General features: G+C 37.8%; 1 protein-coding gene across 2 annotated transcripts; it reads left to right on the top strand.

Annotated features, from left to right (window-relative positions):
* Window positions 1-4,992: 4,992 nt before the first annotated feature.
* ccm2l (CCM2 like scaffold protein) lies at window positions 4,993-14,150 on the top strand. 2 transcript variants are annotated; one of them, XM_032559861.1, is made up of 11 exons: window positions 4,993-5,229; window positions 6,294-6,461; window positions 6,543-6,626; window positions 7,460-7,643; window positions 8,142-8,725; window positions 8,841-8,970; window positions 10,120-10,183; window positions 10,536-10,692; window positions 11,324-11,462; window positions 12,565-12,712; window positions 13,624-14,150. In XM_032559861.1, the coding sequence occupies exons 1-11, from the start codon at window positions 5,200-5,202 to the stop codon at window positions 13,757-13,759; spliced, it is 1,824 nt and encodes a 607-aa protein (XP_032415752.1). In that variant the 5' UTR covers window positions 4,993-5,199; the 3' UTR covers window positions 13,760-14,150. The 2 variants fall into 2 exon arrangements, with proteins under 2 accessions (XP_032415752.1, XP_032415759.1); XM_032559868.1 differs by having other exon boundaries at window positions 4,994-5,229; window positions 13,627-14,150.
* The last annotated feature ends 387 nt before the right edge of the window (window positions 14,151-14,537 follow it).

Raw genomic sequence — 14,537 nt, 5'->3', positions numbered from 1 at the left:
GAAACAACCAATTAGATCCAGGAGGAGGGTTTTAGTGTTGTCAATCACCCTCCGTGTGGCGCTGCTTATCCCTCTTGCAAAGAGCATTGGAAGGAAACTGGTACATCCTGTCATGAATGCTAACGATAGTTATTTGCTGCACTTTTAAGCTATCAGTTGTGATTGTGGAAGGAAGATGCACTGTTAGACCTTTTATTGTAATTTTACAGTAACTTACTGGCAACACTGTTGCCAGCAAGTTACTGTATTTACCATTCTACAGTACCCTTACTGGCAACAGTGTTGCCAGTAAGTTACTGTAATTACCATTCTACAGTACTCTTACTGGCAACAGTGTTGCCAGTAAGTTACTGTAATTACCATTCTACAGTACTCTTACTGGCAACACTGTTGCCAGTAAGGCAACAGTACCCTTACTGGCAACACTGTTGCCAGTAAGGGTACTGTAGAATGGTAATTACAGTAACTTACTGGCAACAGTGTTGCCAGTAAGTTACTGTAATTACCATTCTACAGTACCTTTACTGTTATGATATTTCACAGTTAATTTTTACTGTGAGTGTGCTTTACAGTTATAACTGCATTACTGTAAATGTAGTTTCTAGTATAATACAGTAATTGTATTTTATAGTAAAGCTGGTCTACTGTAAACTTGTTTCACAACATAATGTCAGAGTTTTACTGCAAATTAAAGTTTACATTTCTTTAAGATAAGAATATTTTACCATAAACCGAAAAATTTCATAAAAGAAATTTTAGTCCAAGTACTGTGAATAACAGGTATTTATTTTCAGCAGATTTGTAGAAATAAAATCCATTTACATATTCGCAATGTCATAAAAAACAATGTCACAATACAATATAATGTGCTGTAAAACAACAAAACCATAGAACACATTTCCTACATCAGAAGAACTTTTATTCCATTCGTCAAACAAAAGCAGCTTCTTGTGGAAGCTGAACTGTAAAGAATAAGACAGACAATGTGGGAGGTCATGAGATGGTCAGGAAGTTATCTACATTTTCAAATCGACAGGAAGTTGACAAATTAAGCTGACTTGACAATGTTCACATGCATAAAATCTTTGTCATAAAGCAGCATTTAAGTTGATAATTTGTTTTAAAGAAAAAATCAATTGGACTGAAGTGATAATAGAAGCTGCATAAAGAATGAGCAGGACTGGCTTCACTTCAGGTTTTTGGATTGTTTATGGCAAAAGCAGTCAGTCAGTCAGTCTTCAGTAATTCAAAAGATTTTAGTCATTTTGTTGGTGCTGACGGATTACTGCAAAGGTGTGCCTAATAAACTGAAAACTGCATAGTATAAAAATACACCACACTTAAACGACTACACACTTATACATTTCTGTGATTTATTAAGAGATGCAGCGACATCCACTTTTTACCACGGACACAGAAAAGATGCAGGCTACTCTAAAGGGCTATTGTGTAGGAATCACATGCCATTTATAAATAATCATTAAAATCATATTATAAAGGCTAAAGTAAAGTCAGAGCATGCAAGATAGGAGGAAAAGACAACAAAATAATAAACATTTACATTTGGTAAAATACTTACCTAGTTGGAAGTCCTCCATTCAAATTCAGCAAGTTGTTGGAAGAAGGTGGTGATCTGGGAGTTGACACTGACTACTTTCCTCTTGACAAGACTTCCCGTCTTGCGGCTTGTACCGACTTTGGCTGTGCATTTGGTACCAACATCTGGATTGATCCTCACAAAGAATCTTTTAACAGAAATAAAATATATTAATAGTACTTTTTTAATGAAGACGTACAATACAGCAATCAGCTATGGTTCTTCATCATCAGTCAAACTGTCATTAAATTTAATTAATAAATGGCTTGGTGTAGAGTACTTACCGTTGTATCATCTCCAGCGTGGTGGATGCTGACTCCTGATACTCCAGATTGAAGACATAATATGACCCAAAAAAGACAGCAAGGACGCTGGCAAAGTCATGTAGTTGCTCAGGCTGGAAAAATACCTTCTCCTCCATACTGACCATCCACCGGGTTGCAGACATCAAGCTATTTCCTAAAATAGACAAACCCTTGTCAGGCTAACGCTAGTGAGTAAAAGTACAGACTACCATAACAATTACATACATTGCTACGAAAAAAGTATAGTGATAGAAAATATTCCTCTTACCAAGCATGATTACCCTTGGTGTAGTGGGTAAGGTCATTTCCATTTCAACAGACATCTTGGTGGAAGATACCTTTAAAACATAAAAGGAAAACTCTCTTAAATATGAATTACTGGTAGTAATTTATATTTAAAGGGCCAGTTCACCCAGATTACAACAGGTTTTTGAGAACCTCATCCCGGAGACTAGACTAGATTTTACTCCTACATCCTGCTACCACTCTGAAACAGCGGATGTGAATGACAGTTTGTGGGGCTAAATGCATTTTTTAAAGCATTACATTCCACAAGTGTTCAGTCTGACTTCTGCAATGGCGGTGACTCCTGTGCATGTGGGACCTGAATGCAGAAAATGTTCTGAAGGAAGCAGGACATTGCTCTATTCCACATGCAAACCGATAATTAGCTGTGTGTTGATGTTTCTTCACATGACTACAAAATTCTGTAAATTCTGAAGTACAAATGCTGCAGAATTTACACCTGTACATAGTTGCACCTGTTAGTACTGACTTAACTTTAAATTTGCAGGAGCATGGTTTAAACATGTGAACAGTCCTTATGTGTAACCAGGGTTGGAAATTAACTTTTTTGTCCACCTGCCACTGTGGCTGAACCAACTCAAAAAATAACAGAAACTACTTTAATGTTTTTCACCTTTGTCCTCATTTACAGACTCTTATACACTATGTTGGAGATGTAATGGTACTTTAGCAGGCTAACCAGCTGTAGCAAGCTCAAAGTTATAGATTAGGTTAGCTGCTCCTCTACATTTCCAGACTATTTTGTGGCTTCAAATATGTTTGAAGAGCTGTCTTTTTACCTGTTGTCTTGTCTTTTGAAGAGATGAAGCTATGTTAGCAGTCAGCAGGACAGAACTGCACAGCCACTTGGAGGGAAAAAGCTTAGGAGTTTAAAAAAAAGGTCATCTGAAGAAAAGGAAAAAAAAGAACAAAGTTAGAAATTCATCCTTGCTGACCTACATAGCTAATCTGCACTTTTAACATTTGCAAGATCATGGTTTAAACAAATGAACAGTCATTAGATGTAAAAAAAAAAAAAAAAGAGAAGGGGGGGGGATCAATTATCAGTTAAGGTTATATTGTTCGACAAAGGATGTAGCAACAATGCTAACAGACACTCAGCACTGAGCTAATCTCAACCCAAAGCCGCCCGAGGAAGATTAAGCGGTAAAAGTCAAGCTAAAACCTTCAACGGTAAAATTAGCACCTTAGCTAATGTTAATTCCGAACCAGCTCAAAAAATAACACCATCATATTTTCCTTTCTTTCACCTCATTTACAGACACATAACTTATAAGGTTGCAATATACCAGTTATATAAAACACCAGAGTTAGTAACGTAAAGGTAACGTTATGTTACCAGGCTAACCAGCACAAACCAGCTATAAGTTAACGTGCTATAAGTTACGTTAACTCCATCTAAAATGTACATTTCCAGACTAGGTTTTGGCTTCAATCAGTTTTCTAAGAAGTGGTTTTTTACCTGTCTTGAAGAGCTGAAGCAGTGTGAGCCCACAGCACGGAGACAGAGCTGCACTTGCACTTGGAGAGAAAAAGCTTCGGAGTTTAAAACAAACGTCATCAGAAAACAGTTGGAAGCGAAGCCACGCTTGATGACGTAGCTAGATAAACTGCATATTAATGTTAGCTAGGATGTGAAAAAAACAAAAGTACATGCTCTCTTTCTGCCTTAAAAATATGTTAACCACTAAAGGAGTAAAAATACAGAAACAGGGAACCACGATGAAGCAGCTATGATGACCGTTGGAAATCAAATATAATTCTTACTGTATATTATAAGTACAGTACCACTACTGTAATGTGTAAACAGTAAATTACTGCAAATTCAAAACATACAGTAAGTTACTGTAATACTATGTACTATACCCATAATGCAATGCAAATTACAGTAACTACTTGTAAAGATGTCTTATGGTAGTTTTACTGGGCATTTTGTGGTATTTAACTGTAGAAAATACAGCAAAGGATAACAGTGTGGAGTACCCGGAGAGAACCCATGAATGCACAGGGAGAACATGCAAGCTCCATGCAGGAAGACCTTAAGTCAGGATTTAAACCCAGGACCTTTTCACCTGCACCGTCCTCCAGCCCTTCTCACAGATGTATTTTTTAAAATGCCCAAAAAAAAAGCTAAATTTTGAGAATCTACATCCATAACGACATTATAGAAATAAACCTGAGAGAAATGTATTCAAGATCTACCAAAGTTTTTTACAAGTCAATTACCAATCTCCTAAAATTAAGAAAATGGGAGCCAACTTCTCGGTGCATCCTATTTTTAATCTACTTGATACTTAATGGCAAGTAGATTTCTTCCAAGTATCAATGTAATGCACAGTATACGTATACATGTTGCATGTCTATTTTCATAAACAGTAAAAATGCTGATCTCTAGATCTCCTTCAGAGTAAGTAAGCAAAAGCAGAGTGTTTTGGAAAGGCTGGTTTGATTACAGTGTGGCCTGGAGTGTTCAACATTCACTGAATTTATTAATCTGTTTGTTGTAATGACTTAATGTCAAACCTGGGATGAAAAGCAAAGTCTTTTTGTAACTACAATCCCATATAGAGACAGGCCTTTGAAAATCACTTTAAGCTGTATGGTAAAGAGAATTGGATATGACACTTGTCTCTGCACAAATAAAATGTTAAAAAGGGAATTTTGAGCTGTATAATTTGTGTGTTTTATCAGAGACGAGAGAATGGATGTTATCAGTCGTTGGTGGAGTTTCCTCTCGGACAGGAAGTGGACTTCCTTCGCTTCCTGCTCTCTCCTCATGCCCACAGTGTTTATGTGTGTGTTGAGAGGTCTCAGCAGAGTAGACAATCAGTGTAGAAGCAGAAAAGGGCAAATATGACACACTTGCGATAAATGAACTCAGACTTATAGGAACAAAGAGGCAGAAAAAGGTAGAGCAAATGAGAGACAGGAGCCACAACATCTGAGTGGAAACAGTGAGAAGGATCCGAACTTTCTGACCCAGAACAGAGAATGGACTACGAACCAAAGAAACCAAAGAAGGTACATAAACTTATTTTATTTCCAATGTTTTTATGCTATTAAGATCAGATGACTTGAGGCTACTCTATCCAAATGGAGCCATTTTGTTTTGTTGAAAACTTGTTGATTTTGCTTAAAAATGCCCAAAATAACAGAAAGTAACCTGAAAGCAACAGAAACAAGTTTGATTTACCAGGATTAACTCCAAGACTTCTTGGACTGATTCATGTCTTTTTTATATTAGCAGCCATTTTTTCACTAGTATTCTCTATGAACTAATATTTGCCAGTATGAGCTCTCTGTCTTTTTCTTACTAAATTATGGTGTTCAGAGTTTTTGACATGCACAGAATAGATTGGTTACATTTAGTCTCTTTGCCATCAAAAAACTTTTTTAAAAGACAGTTCATAATGATAAAAATGTTTCCACTACAGTTATATTCAGTAAATTAGAATATGCTTTCTGATGAGGCTCAGATTAAAAGTATGTTTTAAAAAGAATCTTTATCTTTCATTAAAGGCTACATTTCTATAATAAAGAATGTTTCTCTTACTGATCTGATGTAATATTCTGTTTTTAAATGTCAAGTTTTCATTGCCTGTCAGTGGAAAATCATCATAATTAACAGCAATAAAGGCTGGAAAACACCAGTCTGTAATTAATCTATAAAACATGTTTCACTTTATGATGAAGTACCTGAAATAAATGAACTTTTCAATAATATTCTAATTTATTGAAATGGTATGTAAATGTAGACATTTGGGTCTTTTGTATTCCCTGGATACAATTGTAAATATTCTTATTTAATAAAGTACAATTTAATTCAGTTTAGATTGTTTAAATAGTGTCAAATCACAACAAATGTCATGTAAATTTAGGAGATAAACAGGATTTATATCCTGGTACAGTTCCATTTGGGCCCAATTTAATTCAGATCATAAAGTCAGATTAATAATTCAGTACAGTACAATTACACTTTTATTGCTCAGTGATATAGTATAATCAAGAATATGGGGACAATTGACAGAAAATTGCACCATATGTAATGCCAGAACGTCTGAGAATTTGTCTGTTTTTCTTCCCAGACTTTCGTTTCACCCATTAAGCGTCTGGTCTGGTCCAGATCTGGTCGCAGGGCCGTAGACAGAGGCAGCGTTTACCGCCGGCCTCTCCACACCGTCCCCCTCTACCCACCGGATTACCTCATCCACCCTGAGCGGCTCATCTTTGATTATGTGGAAAAGGAAGTGAAGGTAAGAAACGATGAAGAACAGGACTGAAACGGTTAAAAAAATAAGCTTGCCAACTCCTTAATGTTTGACCTCTTCTCTTAGTTCCTTGGTCACCTGACCTGGGTGTCAGTTTCATTAAATCCATCAAGCAGAGATGAACTTCTGCAGCTGCTGGACACAGCCAGGGTTGGTAGTTTTTACTGATCTATAACTCATTAATCTAAATGTTTTTTATTATTATTATTATTAACTTAAGCTTTAGTCACCAGTTAATGATCAACTGCAGAAACTCCTACAACTTTCCAGCATAGCTCAGTGATATAAGAACACAGCAGGTCTGTTCATATTCCATAGTTTGAAGGACGCTTTACTACAGATTAAGGTCAGATGAGACTGACACTGAGACACTGAGATGTTTTTTTTTTCCACAATACTTTGAATTTCAGTCTCTTTCTACATATAGAAGATTTCTGCACCTCCACCATCAGTTTCAGCCTTGCTGTGGAGGAGAAAATATTTAAATCAGACACAGGAAGGGTTGCAGGTTACATGTGTATTCATTTCTGAATGGTACAGTGATTTATGTGGATAGAGAAATTATGCACAAAGTTCAGAATTTGTTCTTCGCTTTGAGCTGATTATGCCAACACTCTGACATTGATTTAGTTTTGCTTCCAATAAAGGAATATCAGATTGTAAACTTTATTTGCTGCTGCAGCAGAATATTTTCCTGTTTTCATCATTGTTAAATGAATCTAGCATTTAAAATTCACAACTTTGCTGGTTTCCCAGCAACCAGCAAAGCTAATCCAACCTTTCAACTTTCTTGAAAAAACACTGTAGGAATGTGGACAGTGGACACTGACTTTAGCATTCTGGATGTCTGTCCAACTGAGACATTTTTAGATAAAACATTGAGACGTTTTCCTTATCAAAACTAAGTTCTGGCTGATTTCTCACATAATGTTGCTATTTGAACGATAACAGAGCCTAACGTTCAACTCTGTGTTCGTCAGTAGCAGCTGAAGGTGCTGCCGCTGAAAACGAGCGTCGATCAGGACTGCATACTGAGTCTGTCTGCTCGCTGTCTGCTGCTGACATGGAGAAACAACGAGAAGCTGCTCATGAGGATTCCCACACATGAAATCGCTGCTGCCTCCTACCTGCGAGACGACGCGCTGCACCTGCTGGTCCTCAAGACAGGTGAGGCAAATGTGACTGATGCCACAGTATGGAGAGCCGCCAAAACCATCAGAGGCCTTCAATGAATACTTGGATTTTAACACGGACTGATATTGTCAGATATTAGAGAGTATTGTACGACCGCGTATTAGGGTTATACAAAAAAAAAAGCAGCACATTTCCCTGAAAAAACTTTGAGACTAATCTCAGAAAGTTTCTAGTAAAAACTTGGAAATTTTGAAGCTTGGAAAGTCGAAAATTTGCGAGGAAAAAAACTCAGATTTTTTTTTAAAGGAAAAACAGGAAAACGTTGAAAATTTGACAAGTCAAAAATTTGCTAGAAAACACTAAGAAATTTTCTAGAAAAAACTTGGATATTTCTGATACAAAAGTTGAAAAATGCAAAAATTAGAAAATTTCTGCAGAATTTTTTTTTTTTTTCCTTCTACAATGGCCCTGATACTGCTGTCGTGATATTGTAACAAAGGTGGATTTTGTTTCAAAATGCGCATCCTGCAGGTCTAAATGTGGATTCTGTGGTTGCTGACGATGACAGCCTGGACAGGAGGAAAACACAAGGCATCGACGGGCGGCGACAAACCATGAGCTGCAACGCTGAGTCGCGACCAGCAGGGGGCACGATGGAGCGCAGACACACCATCTGTGGAGTTGACTGGAGGCCATCGCTCTCCAGAAGTAACCATGACAAAAACCAAAATGTGGAGAGAGGAGGTGGCGAGAAGGCAGGGGGAGGAAGCTTAGAGAGAAGGAGAGTCGGCGGCAGCTGGGAGAGGAGGCAGCAAACCAGAAAAACCGGTGGGAGCTGGGAGAACCGCAGAGCGAGACCAATGAGTGGGAACTGGGGGGTGGGAGGTGGAGGAGGGAGCTGGGAGAGGAGGCATGGAGGTGGTGGAGGAGCGGGTAGCTGGGAGAAGAGGCATGGAGGTGGTGGAGGGAGCTTGGAGCGGCGGCAGACCTGCACTGGAAGCTGGGAAAGAGGGAAAAGCTACGGCAGCTGGGAGAGACGGAACTACAACCCGCTGGAACCCACACCCTGTCCTGACGCCTACTGCAACCTGGTCATCCTGGCGGTGGAGAACAGGGTGAGGGTCTTCCCTGGAAGGCAGAGCGACCCTGATGATGCTAATTAGTCCACATAAACACAGATTTATGTGTAAACTAATCACCTGAAACAGTAACCTTGGTGTTTATGTGCAGGATGCTGCAGAGGAGTATTGCTCCCTCATTTGCCAGATGTTCCAGATCATTTACGGCCATCAGACTATTGAATGTGTTGACAGGGCCGGATTTCACCACACCATGCCAGATCGATACTGGCTCCAAAGGAGTGAGTGTCGCAAAGTGAAAAGAAATTAAGGCTTGAAATATTTCACTCTATATGTAGTAAATCTATATGTAAGTTATGCATTTCACTTTCTGAAATGAGTGACAAAAATCACATTTGAGATGTACTTTCCACTGCTTACGTAAGACATTTTGGAAGGCCTCCACTTAGGGTTCGTTTACACCATTCCTGTTTAATCGGCTTTAATTCAAATCCGGTTCATTTTCCTAGAAATCCGGTTCGTTTGTGAAGGTGTGAATGCGTAATTGATGTGATGTGGACCAAAAGAACGAACTCTGGTCCGCCTACAAACCTCGGTTTCTATTTGGTTGAAGAAAACTCTGGTGCGGTTTGCATGCCAAGTGGATCAGAGACCGCTCCACAAGCGACAATCAGGAAACGGACTAAAACTCATGGCATTCTGGGTAAATAAATCTGCGTCAGTCTAGCGCCAGCAGGAGAAATGAGGAAAAGTGAAATCCTCCAGCCGCTAAAATCTGACGCAACTCCATTTGTGTTTAAGAAGTTTACCTCAGTGTCTTCTTCAGAGCTTTTCACATTGTTTCCTTCAGTGATTCGTGGTGCAGCGCCCCTAGAGGTGAGGGGAAAATAAGTTTTTCAAAGGATTTGGATCATTTGACTCAGTGTAGTGTGAAAGAGAACCACACCAGCTGAAAATGGGATTAATGTTGCGATTTTGGTCCCCAATCAAACCTAGTCTACCAGACTATCAGGTGTGAAAACAATCTTCCCTCAAGAAGATGTGGGACCAAATGCTAGATCAGAGGATTTCTTTGTCCACCGTAGCCTAGTGTATCTCCGGCTGAACAATAATTAGTGGCACAATGATACACTGTTAAATGCACTTTTTTAAACAAGATCCACATGTCTTGTTGGAACACTAGTAGCTTTTTCCTGGAAATTCTCTTGAGGTGATAGAAGGCTGACTTTGCAATTGTCTTTCTGTGTCTTTGAATGTTCAGATCAATAAAAAGCAGAACAAAAGAAATTTAAATAATGATAAGCCTACAAAAACATCTTGTAAATAACCCAATAAAATAAAGTCATCCTAACACAATTTTTAACAGACTTCAAAGAGTAAAGAATAAAAAGTAAAACTTGAAACATTAAGACTTTACTGTATCTGTACAGGTGACAGCTGCCTGACTGACATGTCCTACAGTTATGATCCAGAGTTTAGCTGCTGCAGCTCTTTGTAAGTAACATGGCTGTAGAACAGGGGTCTCAAACTCCAGTCCTCGAGGGCCGCAGTCCTGCAACTTTTAGATGTGCCTCTGCTGCACCACCTGAATAGAATAATGAAGTCATTAGCAAGGCTCTGGAGAACTGATCTACACAAGGAGGAGGTAATTAAGCCATTTCATTCCAGTGTTTTGTACCTGTGGCACATCTAAAAACTGTAGGACAGCGGCCCTCAAGGACTGGAGTTTAGACCCCTGCTGTAGAACAATAACTACTTCTTCTTTCTGTATGTTTATATGTGATGCAGTTCTTTTATAATATTGCTGCAATCCTCTAAGAAGCCAGTGTCCTTCTGTCTCTGTAAGCGACGGCTCCCAGGAGGCTTTTGAGCTCTACTATAGTGAGACGTACAGCGAGAGCTCGTCTGTCTCGCTGCAGGACTCCCATCGCAGCCTGGCATCAACCAGTGATGGAGCAGACAGCAACCCCGCCCTGCTGCTGATGCAGGAGTACATGATTACGGTGAGTGTTTACAACAATCACAATCTTCACAAGCAGAACATACTTGTAAATTCTAGACACTAACAGGTACCATAGAATTGCACAAAAAAATCCGTGAGGGACGGCGGAGTCCCTGCTCGAAATTCCGTGAAAGAGTTTACGGAGCCTTGTGCCAGAAGCCCATTAAAATGCATCTACATCGTTTTAAACTGTGTGATTGTGAGCATGAGTGGGAATAAAAATAGCAATAGGTATTTTGTTCCATATAACACAGTAGGAGTGTAACAGGTAAACCTTCTATGGATGCAAACTCGACTAAAAACCCACCTGTTTAGGATTGTATTTGAAACGTAATCAATTACAAATTTATTGATGGATCCTGACTTAATGTCATGTTTTGATTGTTGATTCTATGTTGCATTGTGTTTCTGTGTTTGATATGATGTAAAGCACTTTGAAATGCCTTGCTGCTGAAATGTGCTATACAAATAAAATTTGATTGATTGATAAAGCTAGGCGGAACGGGTTTGGCTCCAATACATTTTGAAATAAGTAAAAACAGACACCAGGGAAGGAAACTGAATCCCCAGCACATATAGTAAATAAATGTGTGTGTGTTTGTGTGTGTGTGTGTGTGTGTATTTATGTGCAGCTGAGGAACAAGCTGAATCCTCTGGAGCTGCAGCAGTTTGCAGTCCTGCTGAGAGAATACAGGCTAGGTTCAAACATCGACCACTTCTGCTCTGAACTGCTGCAGCTGTACGGAGACAAGCGCAAATTCCTGCTGCTGGGTGAGAGACCGAGACGGAGTTATTGTTTTCTTTTATTTGGATCCCCATCGGTTGCAGTTATCTGCATCTACTCTTCCTGAGGTGCCCAGATTCAACATGAACAACTAAAAATACTGAATAGATTTTTAGATTACATAATACAAGCAGAATAAAAGTAACTGCAAAAATAAACAAATAAAAATACATACATACCATAGATTACATAAATTCAAAATATAAGTACAAAATAAACAAATACAAAATAGAGGCCATAAAGCAAAACAAATGAATTATACTATAACAAAAAATATTCTACAATAGGACATTCACTTCAATATGTCAAGCATCAGATATATGAGAAAACATACACAGAAAACACAATGCAGGGCTAAGAAGAATCATTCAGTATAGTTGATTATCTTGCAAATATATCCTTAAAGTTGTTCAAAATTCATTCTTCTGATGTGTCTCCAATATATTTTTCGCTAAGGTGGACATACCTCTAAACAAAGCCGACAACTTCACAGAATTTGTGTGAACTTTTGGAAGAGTCAGTCCACCTTCGGTTGCATGTCTGGTTTGATAATCACGTACAGTACATTAGTACTAAGAAGCAATTTAGAATATATAACTTTTGGCTGTTTTGAACTTATGATGTTTCTTATGAGTAATATCATTTTAAAAATAAACCGGAATTCAACCCCAACCCAAATAATTTAATATGAATCATGCTGACATCTAAAGCACTCTGTGGTAAAAACAGCTACAGGTGAATTAAGTCATGAAACCTCAAATTTTATATATAAAACCATGTGCAGTTTCACAGAAGGATTTATACAAAGCAAAATATGTAAATATTTCAGTTCAGATGCTAGGATGCTACTAAAAAAGTAAACAAAGGCAAGCAGAGAGAAAAAAGATTGTAATGTAGATTATTTTCTTCCACATTCTGTTTGTTGGACTAAGCCTGAACATCTTAATGTCTTAATTGTGGAAATACAACATTATTTTTGCAAAAGTCTGTTTTTCAGAAAAGTTTAATTTCCTGTGAAATGTTCTTCTCTTGGAATCCTGGTTTGTTTCATTTGGGCTCATTAACATGTTCATCCTTTGTTTTTTTCAGGCATGCGGCCGTTTATCCCAGACAAAGACGTCGGCGTGTTCGAGGAGTTCCTTGAAAGCATCGGGATCCGAGAAGGCGGGATTTTAACCGACAGCTTTGGACGTATTAAACGCAGCATGAGCAACACCTCAGCCACGGCCATGAGAGGGTTCGTGGAAATGGACGTGAAAAGTTTATTTTCAATAATTCAGTTCATGATTGATTCATCACACAAAAAGTGATCTATTTTAAGAGCCTATTTCTGTTTAGTTTGATGATTATAACAAATGAAAACACAAATTCTAGTTTCTCTATGACAAAAATTATATTAGAGGAGACGAAAAAACATTTTTAATACTGAAACCGACCTAAACTATCTTAGAGAAGACTGTTGTCTTGACAGTTAGTCAGAATTACAAGCTTCTACAAAACATTGCTAAAACAGAGCTGTATTCAAACTTACTATAATAGAAAATTGAGTGGAAAGAAAAAATGTGACATTTGACTTAAATTCTGCTATGGCCTTTAAGAACACATTTTAAATATACTAAATATATAAAAATGGAGAAAATGTGGCAGTTTTTTGGTAAATGTGTACATAAGAATCGAGAATCGAGGCCTTGAAAAAATTGTGAACCGAAGGCCATTAGAGGTCAGTGTGGATTCACAAGGCGTGGACCGAAATCCCAAACTAAATATGGAACGCGAACACAGTACAGTACATGCATGGATTTTTTTCATACGCTGACATCTCACTAAGGAGATGTGTGTTTGGTTAATTATTTCTTTGTTTGGTTCTTGAAAAGCATCTTTATTTCCTTTTAAACTGTGCCAGATTTTTATGGGTTGAGCAGAGTAGCTGGATATGTGAAAATCTTTTCCCTGCCAAACATAGATTTCCTTCACTTTATTTATATTTTAATTGTTTTAATTTTACAAGTGATATAGATAAACATTTTGATGATATTCTTATTTACTGGATGCACCTGTTTTTGTTAGTTTAGAACCGGATTTTGTTTGATTTAGTTCTTCTATCTATACAAAAACCTGTCAGCAAGATAACAGCTATTCGTCTCTCAGTAGGTACGACAACGGCTCTCTAGCAACAGGGTCTCAGGAATTTAACCGACGCATCACTGACATCACCCACGACATCCAGGCCCTGGGCTTCCAGGACACGCACGGAGACATCGAGGAGGAAGACTACTACCTCTGATGAAGGCAGAGAAGAAAGACTTAAGAGAGAGATTTCCCAACAGTTCTGTGTTTTCATTCACAGTAAAAAGGAACCAAAGTCAAATTTTGTTTCTGCACAAACTTGATAAATAAAGCTAATTTTGATTCTAAGTTAAAACAATTCTGTGTTTAGATGTGGAGGGAATATGTAAATTATTTTGTAGTAGAAGTGCTTCATGATAAACTAGAAATCGTCTTGAGACACAAAATGGTAAACTAAATGAATTCAGGAAGAACTACAGTAAAAACAAGACAAAATACAGTACAGTTTTGGATAGCAATGCTAAATATTCCATATTCTACTTAGCTTTTTAATTCATTCCTCTACCTGACTCCTAATGAAGATCTGACTTAATAAAAACTAGATCTCATCATTTTGTTTTATTCAACAATCAGTATTAAAAGCAACAGAAATGGTCTGAAAGTTCTCTTGGCAGCAAAATAGTGAAAAATTTTATGTCTGCAATCTAACATCTGTGTATAAACAAATTTCTGTATTTAAGTTGTGGAATGTTTGAATGCATAAGAGTTAATTAACTAGAGGCAGTTTAAAAGACACTACAAAATTAACATTTTCGTCATTTCTTCAATGTTTAGTTTTAGTGAGTTTTGTCTGGCTTTACTCTAAAGATTTTGTTAAAGACATTTAATGTTTCAGAATTTTTACATTTTACTGAAAATTTGTTCCAGATTAACATAAAAACAACAATATTCCTCTATGTTTGGTTAAAACTCTGGGGATGCAGAGGAAACAAAAC

The sequence above is a fragment of the Xiphophorus hellerii genome, chromosome 1 (genome assembly GCF_003331165.1).
Source record: "Xiphophorus hellerii strain 12219 chromosome 1, Xiphophorus_hellerii-4.1, whole genome shotgun sequence".
Classification (NCBI taxonomy): domain Eukaryota; kingdom Metazoa; phylum Chordata; class Actinopteri; order Cyprinodontiformes; family Poeciliidae; genus Xiphophorus; species Xiphophorus hellerii.
Note: the sequence above shows the minus strand (reverse complement) of the source record. Positions and strands in the feature narration are given on the sequence as shown.

What these genes read in the sequence shown, in the direction of transcription:
- ccm2l (XM_032559861.1), top strand. Translation starts at nt 5,200, where the DNA reads ATGGACTACGAACCAAAGAAACCAAAGAAG. An exon ending in TGCAGGAGTACATGATTACG is followed by an intron (nt 10,693 to 11,323) that starts GTGAGTGTTTAC and finishes ATTTATGTGCAG; the next exon opens with CTGAGGAACAAGCTGAATCC. An exon ending in GCGCAAATTCCTGCTGCTGG is followed by an intron (nt 11,463 to 12,564) that starts GTGAGAGACCGA and finishes TGTTTTTTTCAG; the next exon opens with GCATGCGGCCGTTTATCCCA.